The sequence below is a fragment of the Trachurus trachurus genome (genome assembly GCF_905171665.1).
Source record: "Trachurus trachurus genome assembly, chromosome: 15".
Classification (NCBI taxonomy): Eukaryota; Metazoa; Chordata; class Actinopteri; order Carangiformes; family Carangidae; genus Trachurus; species Trachurus trachurus.
Window position 1 is genome coordinate 16064468 of NC_139906.1, and position 18811 is coordinate 16083278.

An 18811-nucleotide genomic window follows, 5' to 3' on the forward strand; every position below is an offset into this window, starting at 1 on the left:
CTGAGTTTGAAAGAGGGATATCAAATAGGCTACTGCTGCTTGGTGCGGGCCTATGGATTTGTGTGAAAGGGCGGCACTTGAGTGAGATGCCCACACGAGGCTTCTGCAAATTTTAAAGAGGCTCCAGGCTGATTATACAAAATGTATAAATTTAGTGTAAAGCAAACACTGCTCATTAACAAAAGCACACTATCCCTCACCATGACGGCTTGGTGGTGGCAAAGTCTTGGGCTGCAGGGATGCTTCTTTGCAGCAGAAACAAAGGTAGTAAAGTAGGAACTTCTTCAGCCATTTGGGAAAATCAACTGTGGCAGCAACTGAAAATGACTATTGACCCCCTGCGAACCATGACAGAGTAACTGCAATTTCACAAAGATGGGAAATCAAGGGAAACCACAGGTCTATTCATGCCAACTATGTAGATATTTTACTTATAAGGCTTTTCGTAATGCAATGCAAAAATATGTCCATGTGGTCAATATATTTGTAGACACTCAATTCTTTCTTTCTTTGCCGAACCAAAGGATAACAATAAATCATATTGCCTCACAAAAGAATCACCCAAATAGAAAGAAAACCATCAAAATATATTAACAAATAGGCCAACAGTTTATTCATTAATTGCCTTGTGTTAGTCACTAAATTAAAAATATTTATCATTTAAAGAGTAACATCAGTTTACAGGTTTATGCACTGTTCTATGTATGATAAAGAAAAATTGTCAGTTTTGATTAATTCTTGTTAGGGCCTGAAACTGCAAATGTTGTGTATTTGTAAATCTCATCAAAAGCCACACTGATAAGAGAAGTCGGGAGGCAGTGAATGACGAGGCAGGAGGAGCATGGTGCTGCTGGATGGCTGGGCACTGGAGCCTGGAAGACATGAAGGAAAATGAGGATTAGTGGACAGAAATCAGTGGCAGAGACTGTATATTTGGATTTAAATTTGGAAACGTTGTCACAGTCCCCCATCATTAAGGACAAACATAAAAGACCATCCTCTGTTGTAGTTGAAAGCATTGGTGAACTAGAATCTTGAGACACTGTGCAGTGTGGGTGGGACACAGCATACTGAAGGTGGGCGCAGGCTTTTAGTTTTGTTTTCACAGTAGAAAACAAATTCTTCAATATTCAATATTAGCACATACATGAAGAGGAAGGATTATAGCAGGGACACAACAAATTATTATATTGGTCTTATTTAATACTTTAATTGTTTTTAAATCAGGCACTGACAATTTAAAGTTTGAAAATAGATTTTTTTTAAATCCCATTATACATTTATTATATAGCCCATCATATAGGAATCATATCAAATGATGTCAGTGCCCATTCAGTCAGAATCACAATAAAACATAGTCTGATGCAAAATACAGTTTACCTGTTTGACATAGCCTATGCCTTTGAATTAAAAGAGGAATATCAGGTATCTCTTGTATGGAAATAGCACTGAGAATACGGTTAGAAGAAGCGGATCAAATAAATGCTGCAAATAAAAATACTGGAAGCAGACCTGTTTAAATCAGTAAAATACGTTTTTGAGTGTAGGAGGGCAACTACCCCAAACATTAAAAGAAAAAGAAAAAAAAGAAGCAAAACAAAAAAAAACTATGGTAGGAAGATTATTGGATCAATACTAATGATGCATGGTGTAAGCAGCATGTTAATGTTAAATCTTGTTTAGGTCAAGCAAATAATTTGTATAGTGGATGATAAAACTTTAGCTGACCATATAGGCCTATTTAGTACGTGAAACCTGTGATAAACTACATACAGCTTTGAAATAAAAGCAGTGCAGTCGAGGTTTCAAATATGTTAATAATAATAAAAATAGAAATACTCCAGAAGAGTAGGCTACACGTAGGCTGCCACAAAACATGTATAGCTACGTGTAACGACGGAGTAAATGAACATACGAGGGCAGAATGAGCTGCAGGTCTCCACAGTACAGTACCAACCTACAGACGTAGCTCTGCTGTCAGCTGGACCATGGCACAGCAGCTGCTCCGCTGCACTCACCGGCTTGTTTTCTCAATGACATGTAAAGTCCGAGGAGCTCTGGACTGACAGTTTGCTGTCAGTATCAAACCCTTATTGATTCACTTCCGATATTTTTCATAAAAACTGAAAAACAACTTGCCATCGGTAAATGTTTAAAGCAGCCATGATTAGACAGCGCTCTTCTTCGTTGCGCTTCCTCACAGCGCAGTGTTTTACGGTAGTTGGCAAATGGCGAACAGAGCTGTAGCGCCCTCCAGCGACTCGGAGGACCGATTTTTCTCGGGATGCTCTGTTGAAATTGCTTTTGTGAAATTCACCCCTTCACCAATTTAATTCAATTTAATGTAGGCCTACCTTTAAATTATTGTTATATATGATTATAAAGTGATGACTTTAATTAGGTTTGGGACACCTGTGAATCACAACTAATAAGCACTAATCATAAATACAGGATAGAATTTGATCTAGAATTGAAATTGGATTAATTTAAAAAAGTATAATAAGTATATTATAATAAAAAATCTAAATATTAAAATCAGAGGTAGTATAACCTATACTATGGGTGAAAATGGAGTCAGCGAAGGTAGTAATACCATTATCAAATAGCAAGCTTGCATATGCAGTTGGCAGTGACGCTCTATAACAATCAATAATAAAAAGAAACAGACAAAAACATGAGGTGATGTTAGTCTGAATGATGGAAATGCCCATTGCACAATTTGTTTTGAAGTATGAGCGAGACATGTCTATAGATCTGTCAGTTATTTAGACATTGAGCCTTTGTAAATATTCACCGACAGCAAAGTTGGATTCATGTAATGACCAATGTTAATCCATCCCTAACCTTATAACTAATTTTTAAACCAAAATTCAACAGCTCCTCCTGATAGAACAATCACATTAGGGATCTTAAAAGACAATGCAGACAGGTAGGACACCAATGAAAGGTAAACATGGCTATAAAGAACATGATGCGCTCAGACACCATGTGCAAATGCCATCAAGGATGTAAGATCGACCCATTTCTCTTCACTGATTATTTGCAACAACCACAGTTTCTGTTATTACTGATCCTGACTTCTCTGAAACCTGCTGTCTGTCTGTCTGGAAAATAAATGAATAAATAAAAGGTCAGCGTCCTACATTCAACCAGATGCTTGTACTCTGTAATTCTCATGCAAATTCCACCTCTTTTACCTGTTTTGAAATCATTTCACTGCATTTGGGATAGTCTTTCATATGAACTTATCCTCCTGCTTGTTAGATATTATATCCACTGCTCAAGGATGTATTTCCCACTGTTAGTCCTATTATTAGCAATGTTGTTAACAGTTAGGCTATATTGCCCTCTGGCTCTTTCCCCAGACTGTTTTAAACATGCCTTTGTTCATCCCCTTCTTAAAAAGCTTAATCTGGACCCTTCATCCAAATTGTAATTTTTTTTATCCAAGGTTCATGAGAAACTACGGTAATCTCATTTCAATTTACATCTTTAATTAAAAATAATAATATTTTTTAATAGTTTACAATCTGGTTAGAGCACACCATAGTACAGTCCTTGTTGAGGTTACAAATGATTTAGTGTTGGCTGCTGACAATGGTTTCTCCTCACTTTTAGTTATAGATTTAGCATTTGACATGGTGGATCACAGTATCTTTCTACATCGTCTGGAGAGAGAGGTAGGCATTAAGGGCTCAGCCCTAATATTACAATATTACCTCTCAAACAGAAACTTCTCTGTTGCCCTTAGTAACTAAATTTTTTTCAATGGCTGAGTTAGGGTGGGGTACCGTGTTCCCCAAGGTTCTGCTCCTGGCCCGCTTTGTCAGATCGGTGCGAATCACAGTGTGTCTTATCATTCCTGTGCCAATAACACCCAAGTGCATGTACCTCTTAAGTCCTATAGTATCCCTGTGACTGGTTATTTTTCACACATGAAAACCTGGAAAATGTTCAAACTCAACAATGATTGAAAGAGGTACCTCCTATTTACCCCCGTACATTCCTCCAACAAATCAATACAATCTTCTTGGTGACCTCTCCAATTATATTAAGTTTGCTGCTAGGAATTTAAAGGCAATACTTGATGCCGACCTACAGTAACCTTTGATTATCGAGTCAAACATGTGATTCAGTCTTATTTTTATCGGCTCAGGTTCATTACTAAAATCAGATTACTTCTATCAATCACAGATCAACAAACATGTACAAACACATAATTATTTTCTCATGGTTTCTCACTTTATTCATGTTATCAGCCACCAGGCCTCCATCCGTGGCTTGTGACCGGGAGAGACCAGACATTCACCATTTTGGCTATAACTCTTAAACTTCTTTAAATCTCTCCTTAAAACACATTTCTTTGTTTTAGCCTTTAATAATGCCACATACATGTTTTATATATAAATATCATTTTTACTTATTTTGTTACCTCTTTTCACCTATAGTACTTTTTGTATTATTTGAATTTAATATGTATTTATTCATATTTTCTGTGGGTTTTTCTGACATTGGTTTGACTTGTTTCTTGTAAAACACTTGGTAACTTTATTAAGAAAAGCACAATATGAATAAAGTCATTATTATTATTATAATAAACATGTACCAAATATTAACCAAAACCAAATTATTTTCCATATAGCTGTCATTTTCCTTTAAGGATTTTATTGTACCCAGACTATTAACAATGTTCCAAAATGTTTTTTTTATGTATATGTAAAACAACATTAAATAAAATAATAAGGCCCAAATAAATAGTTGAATGTTTTGTAAATAATTAAAAAGTTATTTCTGCATTATTCTACTGTAGGTAGGAAACCAAAAGATGAATTTAAGACAAAATGAATTTATGCTTTTATTTAAAAACAACAAAAATATAAACCACACTGCACTTTTGAAAAGCCTATTTTCTTCTTTGTACAGAACATTTTAGTGTTGAACACATTAAAAATTCCCAAATGTGAGCAATCTTCCCAAAGACAGGGAGAACAGTTGACAGGAAAAACTTTATTTCATTGAAGTTCCTTTTCCTTGTTGAACATAGTGAACCAGCGTCTGAAATGCAGACCCATGTGTGTGCATTTGAAGGGGTCTCACTCCGAGCCAAAATACGTCATTTATTTTGGTCTAAATATAGAAAACACATAATTAAAAAAAACAAATCTTTCTCAACCATGATGGCTCCATAAGAGCAATATACATCCAATAAACTATTCCCAAAAATAATCCATTGGACAATAAAGGAATGTAGTGCTGGTTCATCTTGGCAACACAAAAGAGACCACATAGAATTATATCACCAACTGAACAGCTAGGAAACAACAGAAACACTTGGATTACGCTACACATTAGTTGAGTCCACCCTTAAATATAATTATCAGTTACATGTTGTTGGGTTTTGCTTCTCAGACGATTGTCTGATCATGTTTGTCACGTCCACTGTGAGTGTTTTGGCACAAAATGAAGATCTGGCAAAACTGTGTGAAATGTGCCGAACAGAAAACTGTTGTTCATATTAAAATCTACAGTAACCATTCATGATAACACAATCAATCTGTTTTTTTTCCTTAGGGTTTGTTTTCATAAAGTATCTTTGCTCCATCGTAAGGAGCGAGCACCTGAGGTACCATTAGCACATGCTTGAGAATCACAATCTGCATTCAAGCCTGTCCAGTCAGGGAAATTACGGTGAATAGAGAAATATGTGCACCAGAAGTTCTTCTAGATTTTTTCCTCTTTTTTTTTTCCCTTTTCGACCCAGGACTTGACAGCAGCAGCATGGTCACACCACATATCTGCCAACACTATGTTTTTTTTTTCCTGTTAAGTACAAAAGGTCTCCACCTCACGCAAGCCACACGACACACACACACAGCGCTTTCTAACAGGCCATTCCCTGCAGCTACTGGGTATACTGGCTTCGCTTGTTTGGATATCATTCAACTCCAATTTCTAGCAGTTATAGTATATCAAACCACAGCTGGGTTCTTGGTTTGATTCCCTAATTCTAGTCTATGATACTCCCAATGTCTGATACTGGGCCATGAGCAAATATTGCCCCTTAAACGGCCCAATCGGAAATGACAGAACACAGTATCGACCTATTTCAAAGTATTTTTTTTTCCTTTTAGCTCTGCAGAGCTTCTGTTGTGGAGCAAATATTATTGTTAGCTTGTTGCTTTACAAAATCTGACACAGAGCATTCTTTAAATTGACATATTTCCTACAACCTCCGTGAAAAGGCGTAAGTAAGGAAATAGAACAGAGCTGTGAAATGGGTTAAAAAAAAAAGGATTGTGTGTGTGTGAATCTTGCTTGTACAAATGACTTGTGGAAATACATGATGACATTAGTTCGAGCGGTGTCCACAGCACAATGTGAGTAAATACAAAATGACCGAGTGAAAAACTGGGGTGTTAAGAGATATGTTTGGTGGTGCCACACTGCTCCAGCTGGATGACGGTGTCGGGAGGGGAAACCCCGGTTTGTACACACAACTCCTGTCTTCAGTCAGTATGGAGTCCGCCGCGTGGTCCTACAGGGCGCTATTCTCTGGAGCAAAGAGAGCTGCCAGACCCAGCGCTTCACTGTTCAGTACATCCTTGTCCGGCTTCGGCTTTTTAAAGAGCGATGGAAGATTCCGGATATGAACCTCCTTCCTGAACTGCTGGCACAGAGCTTTCTGTTGGCAGGGGACAAAGAGAGGCGAGGTTAAACAGAGCCATCCCTGATCTACCAGAAAGAATTTCATTAGACTGTACAGCCCTGTTGAGCTGCTGCTTTGCTTTTTTTTTTCTTGTCTTTTTTTTTTTTTGCTGCCCTGCACAGAAGATTTACAACACAGCCAGAATCACACTGCTGAGTAATGACTTGCACTATAAGGCCGGTGTCTCTGGTCACTTGTAATGTCTGTCTGCACAGTGATGTGATAGAGGAGCACTGCCCTCTAGTGACTAAATGTGGCATTACCCCAACAGTTCCCGCAATCAGCTTCTTGAACTGGTCTTTCCTCTTTTTGTCTCCAACTTTCTGGGCATTAGGATCCAGGAGCCTGTGATCATACTGGTCCAGAGCGTCAGTATTGATGTTTGGGATCTGGGTCATTACTGTCCTCAGCTCCGTGTAGCGAGGCCGCTAAAACAGAAGGAAAGACAATAAAGGAGTTTTTTTTTAAGCGTTGTATTCACTGGAATTAACTCAAATTTGAGAACAGATTATATCCCTAAATTTAAAACATCTGAACATACATAGAAATGTACATGGGAAAGATAGTAGATAGTTGAAGGTGATTAGGAGTGAAAGAAACTCAGAGAGGAAAAAAACAAAGGTAGAAATAAACAGCAGATGTGGCAAAAATGGTTGTCATTGGCCTCACCAGGTTCTCATAGATGAGCATGGCCAGCTGGGTGAGGGTCGAGTTACAGACTTCGTGTTGCCCGTGAACCTGAAGGGCCCGAAGAACACTGGTGTAGAACCATGTGACCGCCTCAGGAAGAAGATTACCACCTACGACCTGTTAGACAAAGTCGGAGGAACATTTTTAAAAACACAGAAGAGGGATGTGCATCAGTAGTGAGGAAGGTTTTAGTGGCAAAATGGGAAAAAAAGAGAGAAAAGGTTTGGTCTGATTAGTTAGGCCTGAAATATCTGTGTTGGGAATATTGTTGTTGTGTTTGAAATACTCAAATACATCCACTTACATTCTCAAAAGATCCCATTAAAATCAATGGTAACTAAATAATGATAATAACGACAATACTTGTTAGTGTGGCCCCGTCTATTTTCCCCATCTATGCCTACTAAAGCTGTAGAGCCCAAGCCTGTAGCTGACACGTGCTTTAAAATCAAACTCCACAGTCTGTGTTCTTCGTTCAAAAGGTTTACTGTAAAACTTTTCTCTCTGTTATAAATCAAAAACTGTGCAGAAAGATGACATCAAAAACTAGTGTGCTCTCTTGGCTCTATAGCTTCACTAAACAAAACACATAAACGTCACATTATATATCTTAACCAATGAGAAAAACTGCAGTCGTTTTAGCACACTGCAATAAACTATGGTACAGTTTATTATCTTAAAATGCAAAGCAATTAAATACCACAAAGTCTTAATTATCACTTTGTTTATAATGTGCAAATGGCTCTAACAATACTATCGCAAAGGATGATGGATGCTCCTTTGCAGCTTTTCGGGGACTGTTATAACCAGCCTTATTTTTTAAAAAGGAAAATGTGATAATTTAAAGAAAATGTAAATGTTTTCTGCACTGAGAGTGTACTACCTGCCGCAGAAGAGTCCAACAGACCATGGAAGCAGTGCGGTGACAGTTGGTGGTGTCCTTCCATGACAGTGAGGTGAAGGACAGAGTCAACAGGTTCATGTAGATGCTCTGGGTAAAAACAAAAAGAGGAGTTTATATCCAGCTCTCGGTGTGTGAGTATTACCGTCCTCTGGTTGTTCTGTGATGCGCCTCAGACTCACTTCGTGTTTCAACAGACATTTCCCCAGCTCGGTCAGCTCCTCCGTGGCGTGGGCAGTCGCCGCCGTCTGCGCCGACTCCATCATCATGTCTTCCTCTGTATGAGAACATTTCAGACAAAAACAATGAGACAAGTTCTCAGAGGAAAAACAAACTCCACCTAATCCACCTATTGATTCACATTTTCACCGTTCAGCTCTTACCTTCTGCTTCCTCTCGGTTTGCTGCTGGTTCAGGCACTTTTCTGGAAATACAGCTCACAGCTAGAGGGGAAGAAAGAAGTATTATGGCCCCATAAAAACCTGACCTGGGAAAAGCTGATCAGGCAGTTGTGTGCTCTGTCGTGAAAATCCCACACCTCACATTTTTTAGTGCTTTCTTTATATACTCTCATTCTCCATGTACGTAAAACAGATTGACTTGATAAGGGATTCATTTCACAATAAAAAAAAAAAAAATCAATGCCATTCATAGTAATTTACAAAAACATTTTTTCGACATTCAGTGAGCTGTTGATTTTGGAGTAAATCTTATTTTCAGCACTACCCTCACTGATAAACACAGGCAAGAGGTTTAGAGTCACCAAGACGGATCAAACTGGAGGGAACAGGATCTTATCTACCACAATAATGTGGTGTCTTAGCTTTATCTAGGGAACCATGGCTGGTATTTTGCACTTTCCTAATGTGGGCTGAAACCATTTTTAGCTTGTGTGGCTGGCAGAAACACAACCTCATCACATGCCTAAAGTGCATTAGCAGAATTAAGGAATAAGCCCTGAGCACCTTGATTTACAGTCAGCGTGCACAGGGACATTATACTACCATCAGAAAACAACTTGAACTTAATCGGACTAACAAACTCACATTTGCAATAAATGTATTATTTTGAGTTAACACTTGTGCCAACAAATGACAAGTGGCTGGCACACAAGCACTCATGCTTGTTTAAACACTTCTTTCCCAGCGAAATTCTTATCTTTTAATCTGATGTTTGATAATACAGCATGCTCTTTGGAAGACAACAGCTGTTTGCCACACAGAAGCTACAACGAGAGCAGTTACCAGAGACGCCGCCACTTACTGAGAAGATCCAGCACTTCCCTGGTGACCAGACGCACCAGCTGCTCCTCCAGCATCTCCTGTGTCACCTGGCTATCCTGACACACCACCTCCTCCTCCTCCTCCTCGCCACTACAAAAAAAAAAAACACACATTAAAGAATTAAACTATATTCAACAGGGGGTTTATAGTTAGTTACCATAGAGGCAGACAGAAACACTATCTCATAACTTACTTAACGGAGGTCCGCTGGTTGATGACCTGCCATTTGCTGCTGAGCCTCTGTAGTATGAAGCAGAAACAAGGACAAGACTTTTTGGCAACTGTGACTAAGTGAATAAAGTGCGTTTAACGGTGCGATTCATGATGAGATATTACAGAATGGGGAAACGTGGGGATCCTGACCTGCTGCATGTAAGTGAACAGAGGGCCCAGCAGGGGGCAGAGCAGACTCTCGTGGTACTCCGGAGGACACGACTGCACCAGCAGCCTCAAAAACACCCGTACACAGGTTAAGGAAATTCCGTGTTTGTTGACGTAGCGCAGTACATTACGTAGGGTACGTACGGAGAAGATCGTTAATACCTACAGCCATTAGGCTTTTTAATTCTTCTGCAAATGAGCTGACAGACAAATAAAGTTCCCTTTCAGGATGAATAAAAGTCATTCTCATTACTATTATTATTTCAAATGGATCTACAAAAAGATTGTGTACACATTACCAAATGACTGGCTCAAGCATGGCAATTTTTTTTTGAAAAGATAAATAAAATGGAGCTAAAGCAAATAAGGATATGAATCATAGGGCGAAGTCTGTGGTCAGGCACATGGTCGAGGGAGACAAAGGCAGAGCCAGCGATTTCCTGAGCCAACCTCTCGATGGTGTAGAACTCCTGCTGCAGTGACAGACCTGCGTTCCCCAGGACATGGAAACTACGGAGGTAAAGAGCAGAAGAGGAGGTAGAATCTCACCTATGACAGCATGTGGGGTGTAAATAAAGCTTTAAAAAGTTTGGAGGCAAAAGTAAAATCAATTCTCACCAGTTGTCATACAATGTGGTGAAAAATCCCTGCATGCGCTCCAGGTTGGTTCTGTACACTGGAGAGTCATAAATATCCAAGATATGCTGAGAGAGACCTAGAGAAGACACATGTTGAGAAGATTTAACCACTGTTTTTTCCCCCAAAGTGTTGATGTTTTGCAGGGGAAGTGAGTGCAGAAGGCTCCTCTTACCGAGAACCACATTTTTCTCTGCATCCATCACCTCATGGGCCTTAGAGAACGTCTCACTCAGACGAGCCATGTTCTCTGGCATGTACAGACTGTTGTGAGTCCTGCAGTCAAAAGCAAACAATATAATTGATTAGAACTATTATTCCCACACTGTTAAACCTAGTGGTTTTACAGCAATGACCCATGTACATGTGCATCCTAAAAATCAAGCTTTGTTCACTCAAAACTATAGCATCATGTGAGAAATGCCCTGATGTGGGGGTAATAAGGACGTAAAGCAGTGACAACACTCTGGTGTACCTGATGAGAGCCAACAGGTTGGGCAGCAGGGCCAGAAACTGGGCCGTGCAGGGGTTTCTGTAGATGGGGGCTCCGGCAGGGGTGTAACCCACCACAAAGCCCCCCGCCTTGGCTTCCTCCAGGTCTGCAGGCCAGCGTGCTCGTTTCACCACCCCCAACATGGCGTACAAAGAAAAGCTCAACTAGAGAAAGAGAAAAGAAAGAGAAAGCATGGACAACCTGTTTAACAACTTATGACCGAAACAACACCTGCAGAACCATGGACATTTCCACCAGCCTCAGCAGGTTGTGCTTACCGCAAACTAGCAAATGCTCGCATGCTAACACACAAAACTTAGATGGAAAGGTACCACTCCCCTGTGCCTAAATATAGTCTCACAGAGCTGCTAGCACGACTGTAAACTCCTGCTCTTATGAATAAAACATTAACTCCAAGTCCAAGCCCAAAAAAAAGTGGCTCAGAATTGAAAGTGTGAGCTTTTGGGGGTTGATACAAAAAGATGATGACTGACGCATTCTGTCTGGCAGGTCACTGACAGGAACAAAAACAACAGAAATAAGCTTGATAAGAGATGCTGGACCTAATGTGGACATCAAAAGCTATTGGAAATGCATCTATGCCCAGCAGTGTTATAAGCATTTCAAATTCTGAGCGTGTGTTTAGTTTATTTCCCACCTGCAGCTTGTCTACGTCATCTGAAAAAGCCTGCTGACAGAAACTCAGCTGGGACATACAAGAGTTTACACCTACATATACACTTACCCGTCCTCTGTTCAGGCCCGTCATGTCCGTTTCTGCACTCTGCTCAGTGACCATCTGATCTGCTCCAACAAAAGACAGGAAGACGGCAGGGTCCCACAGCACACTGAAACACAAACAAGTCATAACGGTCACTACTTTGTCATTACATTAATATCCGTCGTGTGCAGTTTTTATAGGAATAAAATGAATTCAAACGCACTGCCTCATCTCGTCCGAGGTCCATTCTGCCACCACGGACGCCATCAGTTCGTCCAGAAAAGCCTTCTGCTTTGCAAAGTCTTTGAACTGGTTACTGATCAGCACCAGCGCTTCCATCAGCGAACATTTCTCCATGTGAGTCAACGTGGCGTCACTCGAGAACACCTTCTTCACGTGATTGTAAAACATGTCGAAACAAGGCTGGAGAGAGGGGGAAAACAGTCATCTTTATCATTCATACAGCCGTCTTAAATATGTAATCATTGGCAATGTGGTTGCACGAAAAAACATCATTATAATTAAACAGGGATGAAAGGGCATTTACCAAGATGAACTCTGAGTAATCCCGGCAAATTTTAAGGATGGAAAAGCAGGCGTGCCTCCTCACATTCTTTACAGCTTTGGTCCGAGGTGCCTGAGGATGTCAGTAGGAGAATATATTTTTTCTAGTCTTGAATGAAAAGAATAAGGAGAAGTGCTGATATATTTCCCAGACAGCAACTCACCTTACTGTCCTGACCAATCTCAAATGTGATGGCTTTAAACAGCTGCAGAGAAATCAAAAGAGAAAAACTTAAATATCCACGTCCAAGTCCCCAAATCTCCACATATAACAATCATGAAATAATTTATTATTCCCATCACGAATTTCTATGTGCCTATAAGTATATACGCTAATAATACATGTATAGTAGACATACATTACATGTGGCAACCAATGATGACTAAGCTGACCTTGTATAGGACTTGTGTCAGGAAGTGCGGTCTGTGTGTGACAAAAGGGAAGAGGGCAGAGACGTTGGTGAGCACACAGGACAAGATGAGTGGGTCTTTGGTGTCATAGTTCAGCACGGCCTGCAGCAGCTCCATGCTCTGGTCTATGGGCAGCTTCTATACAGGAAAGGAGGACACAGAGACCTCACATCAGTCAGCTTTAATTCCTCATACAGTTTTACTTGTACCACCACTAAAAACTGATCCTGTTACCTCCTTTTCCAGACTTTTAATAATCTGCGCGACCATGCACTCCATGAAGATGGTCATTGCATCCCACTGGACGACAGATGGAGACAAGAGGGAGCAGAGTCCCTCTGCAGTCTTAGCTAGTGAGGAGGAGAAGTTAGACAAAAGTTCACTAGGTGCATTTAAAATTCCTGACAATAATCAAACTAGATTTTTTTCCACAAAGATTTTTTTCTCTGATGCAAAAAGGAAGACAGATTCAGTAAAGGCAGGATCAGACTACGCAATTTCAGGCCAATTTTCACACGATTTTGTCGTGGCAGACAAATTTCCAACGTTGGGCCCGATTATGAATGTCGGGAACGGAAAATGGACATGTAGTGTGACGTCTAGGATGCTCCACAACGGCCCGACAGAAAGTCTAGCATGTCAGAATTTTTTGAATTTCTTCGCCTAATCTCCTACGACGTTAGTCAATAGGATGACATAGCACTCTGACTCTTCATGTGCGCAATATAAGTTAATGGTTTTGAGGCGTACACATTCGTTAATGTACCTCATGTTCTCTGTGAAGGACAGACAGTCCATACTGTCTCTTCACCAGACCCAGAACGGCTCCACGATCATTTTTTCTTCCTTTTATTTTTTGTATCTGAGCAAAACACCACTCGCATCACACAGTGCTATAGTAACCATGATTGACAGTTTGTTGCGTCGCCCCCGATGGCCTATGAACCCCGTGCTGGGTCGTGATTTATCGTGATCAATGATTGGTCGTGGTCATACTTGTAGTGTTGCCATTCTCCCGACCAAGACACGGCAAGAATTTATACCACTGTGATCGTTTAATCTGAAAAAAATATTGTGTAGTCTGAACCCGGTAGCCTGAAACAAATGATTTTGAGGACAAACACTTACATGTGGTATCGCCCATATCAATAGGGCTGGTAATCTGATACTGTAACCATTCTGCTGCTATCTGAAAGGCGTCCAGAGGAACGATGCGACATGCGCTCCTCAGCACCTCTCCCTGCTGCGCTCGAAAAGCTGTGAAGCATGAAAACACACCATGAAATACACAACGGGATAAAACACAGAAAGTTAATTACAGCGACGCTGAATCCGTAATACTTACAATTAAAGAATGAGTTGAAGTCCTCGTCGCTGTCAAAGTCTACGCGGGAGTATTCACAACTCGGACTGTCGTCTCTAGATGGAAACCCGGTCTGAAGAGAGGGAGGCAGAATAAAGAAAACATCTACGAACACACTGTCTGATCATACGTGGCCACAGTAGCACAAACATCACTGTCTTACCTTGACTAGGTTGGTCATACATGCTCGAAGGTATTTGGTGGCCATCTCCACGACAACCGCATCCTTTGACAGAGTCTCATGTCTGAACAAAGCTCCCCAGGTAGACAGAGTGGAGGACTTCAAAAACTACAAGAATGGGGGAATGGGGTCCACGAGAGGAGAGAGTCAAACATGGAGGGATTCATATTCCAGATGCAGTCTTTAATAAAAGGATTGGACATCTCACCTGACTGGAATGTGTAGTGAAGGCCAACAAGGCTTGCAGGTACTTGTTGAGATTTGCAGGTACTTCAACCTCCACCTCTGACCCCTTTAGAGAGAACATGATATCACAATCACAGTGTTCGATCATAAGATGCATAATGTGCTTGTGTGAAAGATAAAACCCCATGTGTGACTTCAACGTGTGGACAAACTCACCACTAATGAGTAGAGCTGTCCTCCCAGAGCACACAGGACCTGACACAGCCTCTTCAGGAAGATGTAGCGTCGCTCCATTACATCGCCCACTCTGCACATATACACGCACACAGAGCTATAAGTCACAGTGGACAGAGTGAATATACTGCTTAATAACTCTTATTACAATGTTTTTGTGCTCCACAGTTGGCGGAGGGTTCAAACGACTTACTGTGACGGAGAGGATTTCTTACATATCGCTGGTCCATCTGCCGACCTGTGATCAGGAACACACACACAAACCAGTCAATAAAAGTGAAAATGGTGAGATAGATAGATAGATAGATAGATAGATAGATAGATAGATAGATAGATAGATAGATAGATAGATAGATAGATAGATAGATAGATAGATAGTTAGTAGATAGATAGATAGATAGATAGATAGATAGATAGATAGATAGATAGATAGATAGATAGATAGATAGATAGATAGATAGATAGATAGATAGATAGATAGAATGCCTTTATTGTCCAATAAGGGAAATTCATTTGAGTTGAAGATAGAATGATGAAGAGAAGGAGTTGTACTTACTGGGCTGCAGACAGGATGTAGTGAATGGCCACATCATCAAACAGCAGCATGAATGGCTTCCTATCCTCCAGCTTGCCCTGTGGCAGAATGACACGCTGCTTATTATGATCATATAAAACACAAGCAAACTTACAATTGGCATATTTGTTTAGGAATTCAGATCAAAGGAGAAGTGTGTTTTGAATGACCATATGGTAGCACTATTGATCTGAATCGGCACCACTGCTTTCAGGGATTACCGTTAAAAGTCTGGTATGATGTTTTTTAAGATGGTATGCAGTGGTAACCATGTGACAAATACGGTTAACATGAGAAAGAAATGGGGCTGAAAAATAAGCTCCGGGGCAGACACTGTGGCCTCACCATGGCTATTCTACATGTACTTTCCCTGTGACTCACCTTCCGGCTGATGGCAATGAGCAGACACTCTGCTGCCTCCAGCTGCAGCTCGGGCTCGCTCAGTAGTGAACATAATATCTCCAGTAGATGGCAGTTTCCAGAGGTGATGTGCACCAGAGACACCCAGTCTATGTAGCCGGCAAGTGTATTTAGTGTAGCCACTGCGACTCGACTGTGACCTCTGGCCTGAGCATGGAGAAATGAGAGAGTACAAGGAATGAGAGAAAATAGTAAGACTGAAATAATCCAGGTCACAAGAGGTTCATCTCTGAATAAAGATCCAGTGATGTTTTCTCACCTTCAGCTCATGTCCAGGTGCCCCTTTCTGAATAAAGAGAAAACATTTACAGTCAAATTTTGCTTTCAGCAACATAAATAATCAATAGATACAAATTGTGATAAGAAACGTATCCTAATGTGAAGTATTTCTACAAAATTAAAAGTTATATAAAAGAGTCCACTGACCAGTTTGCGGTAATCCTCGACATGAACTTGCAAAATTGCCATCATGAAACTGAAGATGTTTTCCATGTTTTGGGTGAGTGTCTGCTGGATGTCTCTGCGTCGCTGGGTGGGCAACGTCTGGAAGGTGATCACATCCTCCGCCAACCTCAACAGGATCAACATCACCACCTCCGTCTGTGCCTCCTATGAAAGGCCCAAGTCAGTTTTAGCAATACTTCATTCAATTAGATTTCGCTTTAAAAAAAAAAAAAACAGGATTGAAGAGATGTATATATTTTGTTTTCACAGATAAAATAGCAAAATAGTAAGTTGACATAACAGTGCTTATTTGCATGTAAGTTATTACATAATCGTATTCAAAAGGCATGAGAGATGCTCTGTGTTACTCCCGGAAACAGTTACTCACCCCCTGGCTAGTGAGAGCTCCCATCTCTTTCAGCATATCTGGCCAATGCTGAGGCCATTCTCTCTTTATCATCTCTACTGTGATGCGTGACAGGGCATCTTTGATATGGCTCTCCTCCTCCAGGATAGGACGAGTACCCTGATGAGATGCAAAGGAAATATCAGATATGTGTTTATGACAGAGATGCAAACTCTGTGTTACATAAGAGTGCCACTTACATTTGATAACAGCTGCATGGCACACTCCTTCAGCTGGACCTTCTCTTGCTGTGGCATGTTGTTCCATCTGAACCTACAAGAAAAGCAAGCTCCTTTTAAAATATGCAGCTCTAACATGTCAGTCTTTGCTATACTTGATCGATTATTATGTCTCACTCACTTGATGACGTGCTCCAGGATTTGCAAACCAAAGTGTCTCACCACAGCTGGTTGGGCTTTATCGGCCAGTTGTAAAGCACATGGGACACAGAAGGAGTTTGTCTCTTTAAACTCCTCACAAAACTGTGGTGCAACGATAATTAAAAAAAAAAAAAGTATGTTATGTTACAAAAAAAAGTGTAAAATTTTAAATAAAACACACATAAACCAACCTAATATTGTGTTACTTCTGTGTTACCCAACAGCTGCCTCAGTAACACTACAATAACTACTTTAATAGCATGCAGCTAACCTACCAGCTAACAACACCAGGAGTAAATACAGCAACACAATGTTAGTTGGCCTAATTAAACAGAGTGCTTTCTGTCACACCACAGCCATAAAGCCAATGCTGCCATTTCTATGAATGAATGAATGAATGAATGAGGGTGAGTCGGCAGTGAGGTGGTGGTGAGGTGTTAGTCATGGCATACCGGCTAGCTCACACAGCATCTGGCCATCATCCCTGCGTATTTAGCTTAGTTTACAAACCTTATTGGGCTGTAAAAGAGCGACATTGTTACGCTAACCCTGCTGATGACTGCTACCCTTTTTTATTATTATTATTATTATCAAGGCTAGCGGGGACTTAATGCTTCTTTCACAGCAGCGGTGAATAGATGACAAGCTCGGCTAGATAGCGGCTAAGCTAGCAACCTCCATAACGATGCTACCTTCAGGGCCTCCAGTCGGTAAATCTGGTTTGACTCCGCATCCATCATCACATTCACAGCTTTGATGAGCTGATCACACATGGCGGCCACCTGGTCAGCCATGACTTCAGGTAGCGTCTGGCACTGCTGTTAAGACGAAAGCAAAGGAGCTCCCTTATGCAAAGCACCTGCACAGCGGCGAGCTGCGTACGCTCAAGGGAGGTACGACCAACCAACGTGCGAAAAATGTGCTGCGTCCTGCGTGTTTGAGCCTCTCGCTCGCCGTCGAATGGGAATTCTGGGAGTTGTAGTTGAAGCGCCCCACTCTTTTTTTCCCCTTAGGATCGTCTATGTCCAGACAGAGAGATCACTCCTAAGTCAAACAATGGAATACATTCTGAAATCATGTAGTAAATGAGATAACGTTAAGTTATTATAAAATAATTAATTATTTTTAATAATTTTATGGGGGTCTCAGGGTTATGGATACATTACTACGTGCCTACTTATTTTTAAATATGTACCCCCCCCCTCTCTCTCTTCCATCCCTTCTTCTCTTCTTCTCTCTCATTCGACTACTGTACTCTCTCCTAGTCGAAACATCTCACACAAGAAATCAAGCACACACACACACACACACACACACACACACACACACACACACACACACACACACACACACACACACACACACACACACACACACACACACACACACACACACACACACACAAACACACACAGAGAGAGAGAGTTAGACCTATTTTGAGTCTTGTTTGTACTGTGCTGTTGTTTGTTAATCACCTGTGTTGCACCCCTGTATTATTTGATTGTGTGTCCTCACCCTGCATTGCACTATGTGTGTATACATAATTTTATAATTCATTTGTTCTTTGTTTTTATTCCACAACTGTACTCTTCCCAATGATATAGTTTCACAATGTCCCTTTTCATGACAGCGGAGTTGCCACCAGCAAGCATCCACTCACCTTTCACCATATCAAATTATTTAACTCACTCATTATTTCATTTTATGGAACTTGTAAATTGAAAATGTTTTGGCAGATATAGTTTTGCATATGTAATGAGAACTTTCAAAATGCAAACAATAGCTAGTCTGTTTGACTACAATAAACATGTAGTCAAACAGAAAGTTGATTAGCAGT

At 40.6% G+C, this 18811-nt stretch overlaps 1 protein-coding gene across 1 annotated transcript; it reads right to left on the minus strand.

Annotated features, from left to right (window-relative positions):
- Positions 1–4892: 4892 nt before the first annotated feature.
- Positions 4893–18081, minus strand: xpo5 (exportin 5). The gene is made up of 33 exons (XM_083987707.1): positions 17667–18081; positions 16955–17076; positions 16795–16867; positions 16577–16714; positions 16171–16353; positions 16004–16030; positions 15706–15891; positions 15307–15383; positions 14944–14988; positions 14733–14823; positions 14539–14622; positions 14313–14438; positions 14132–14222; positions 13915–14043; positions 13021–13136; positions 12769–12924; positions 12540–12581; positions 12359–12448; positions 12035–12234; positions 11836–11938; positions 11073–11254; positions 10773–10873; positions 10580–10676; positions 10335–10471; positions 9944–10041; positions 9774–9820; positions 9561–9670; positions 8681–8740; positions 8480–8574; positions 8280–8387; positions 7376–7513; positions 6970–7134; positions 4893–6682 (listed from the first exon to the last, which is right to left on the minus strand). Exons 1-33 carry the CDS (start codon positions 17766–17768, stop codon positions 6536–6538), a joined length of 3666 nt encoding a protein of 1221 aa, XP_083843833.1. The 5' UTR covers positions 17769–18081; the 3' UTR covers positions 4893–6535.
- Positions 18082–18811: the final 730 nt, after the last annotated feature.

Excerpts from the sequence above, each read along its gene's own strand:
- xpo5 (XM_083987707.1), bottom strand. The coding sequence starts at position 17,768 with ATGGCTGACCAGGTGGCCGCCATGTGTGATCAGCTCATCAAAGCTGTG. Across the intron at positions 16,031-16,170 it reads TCGAGGATTACCGCAAACTG|AAAGGGGCACCTGGACATGA; the intron begins GTCAGTGGACTC and ends CTCTTTATTCAG. Across the intron at positions 14,989-15,306 it reads TACATCCTGTCTGCAGCCCA|GTCGGCAGATGGACCAGCGA; the intron begins GTAAGTACAACT and ends TCCTGATCACAG.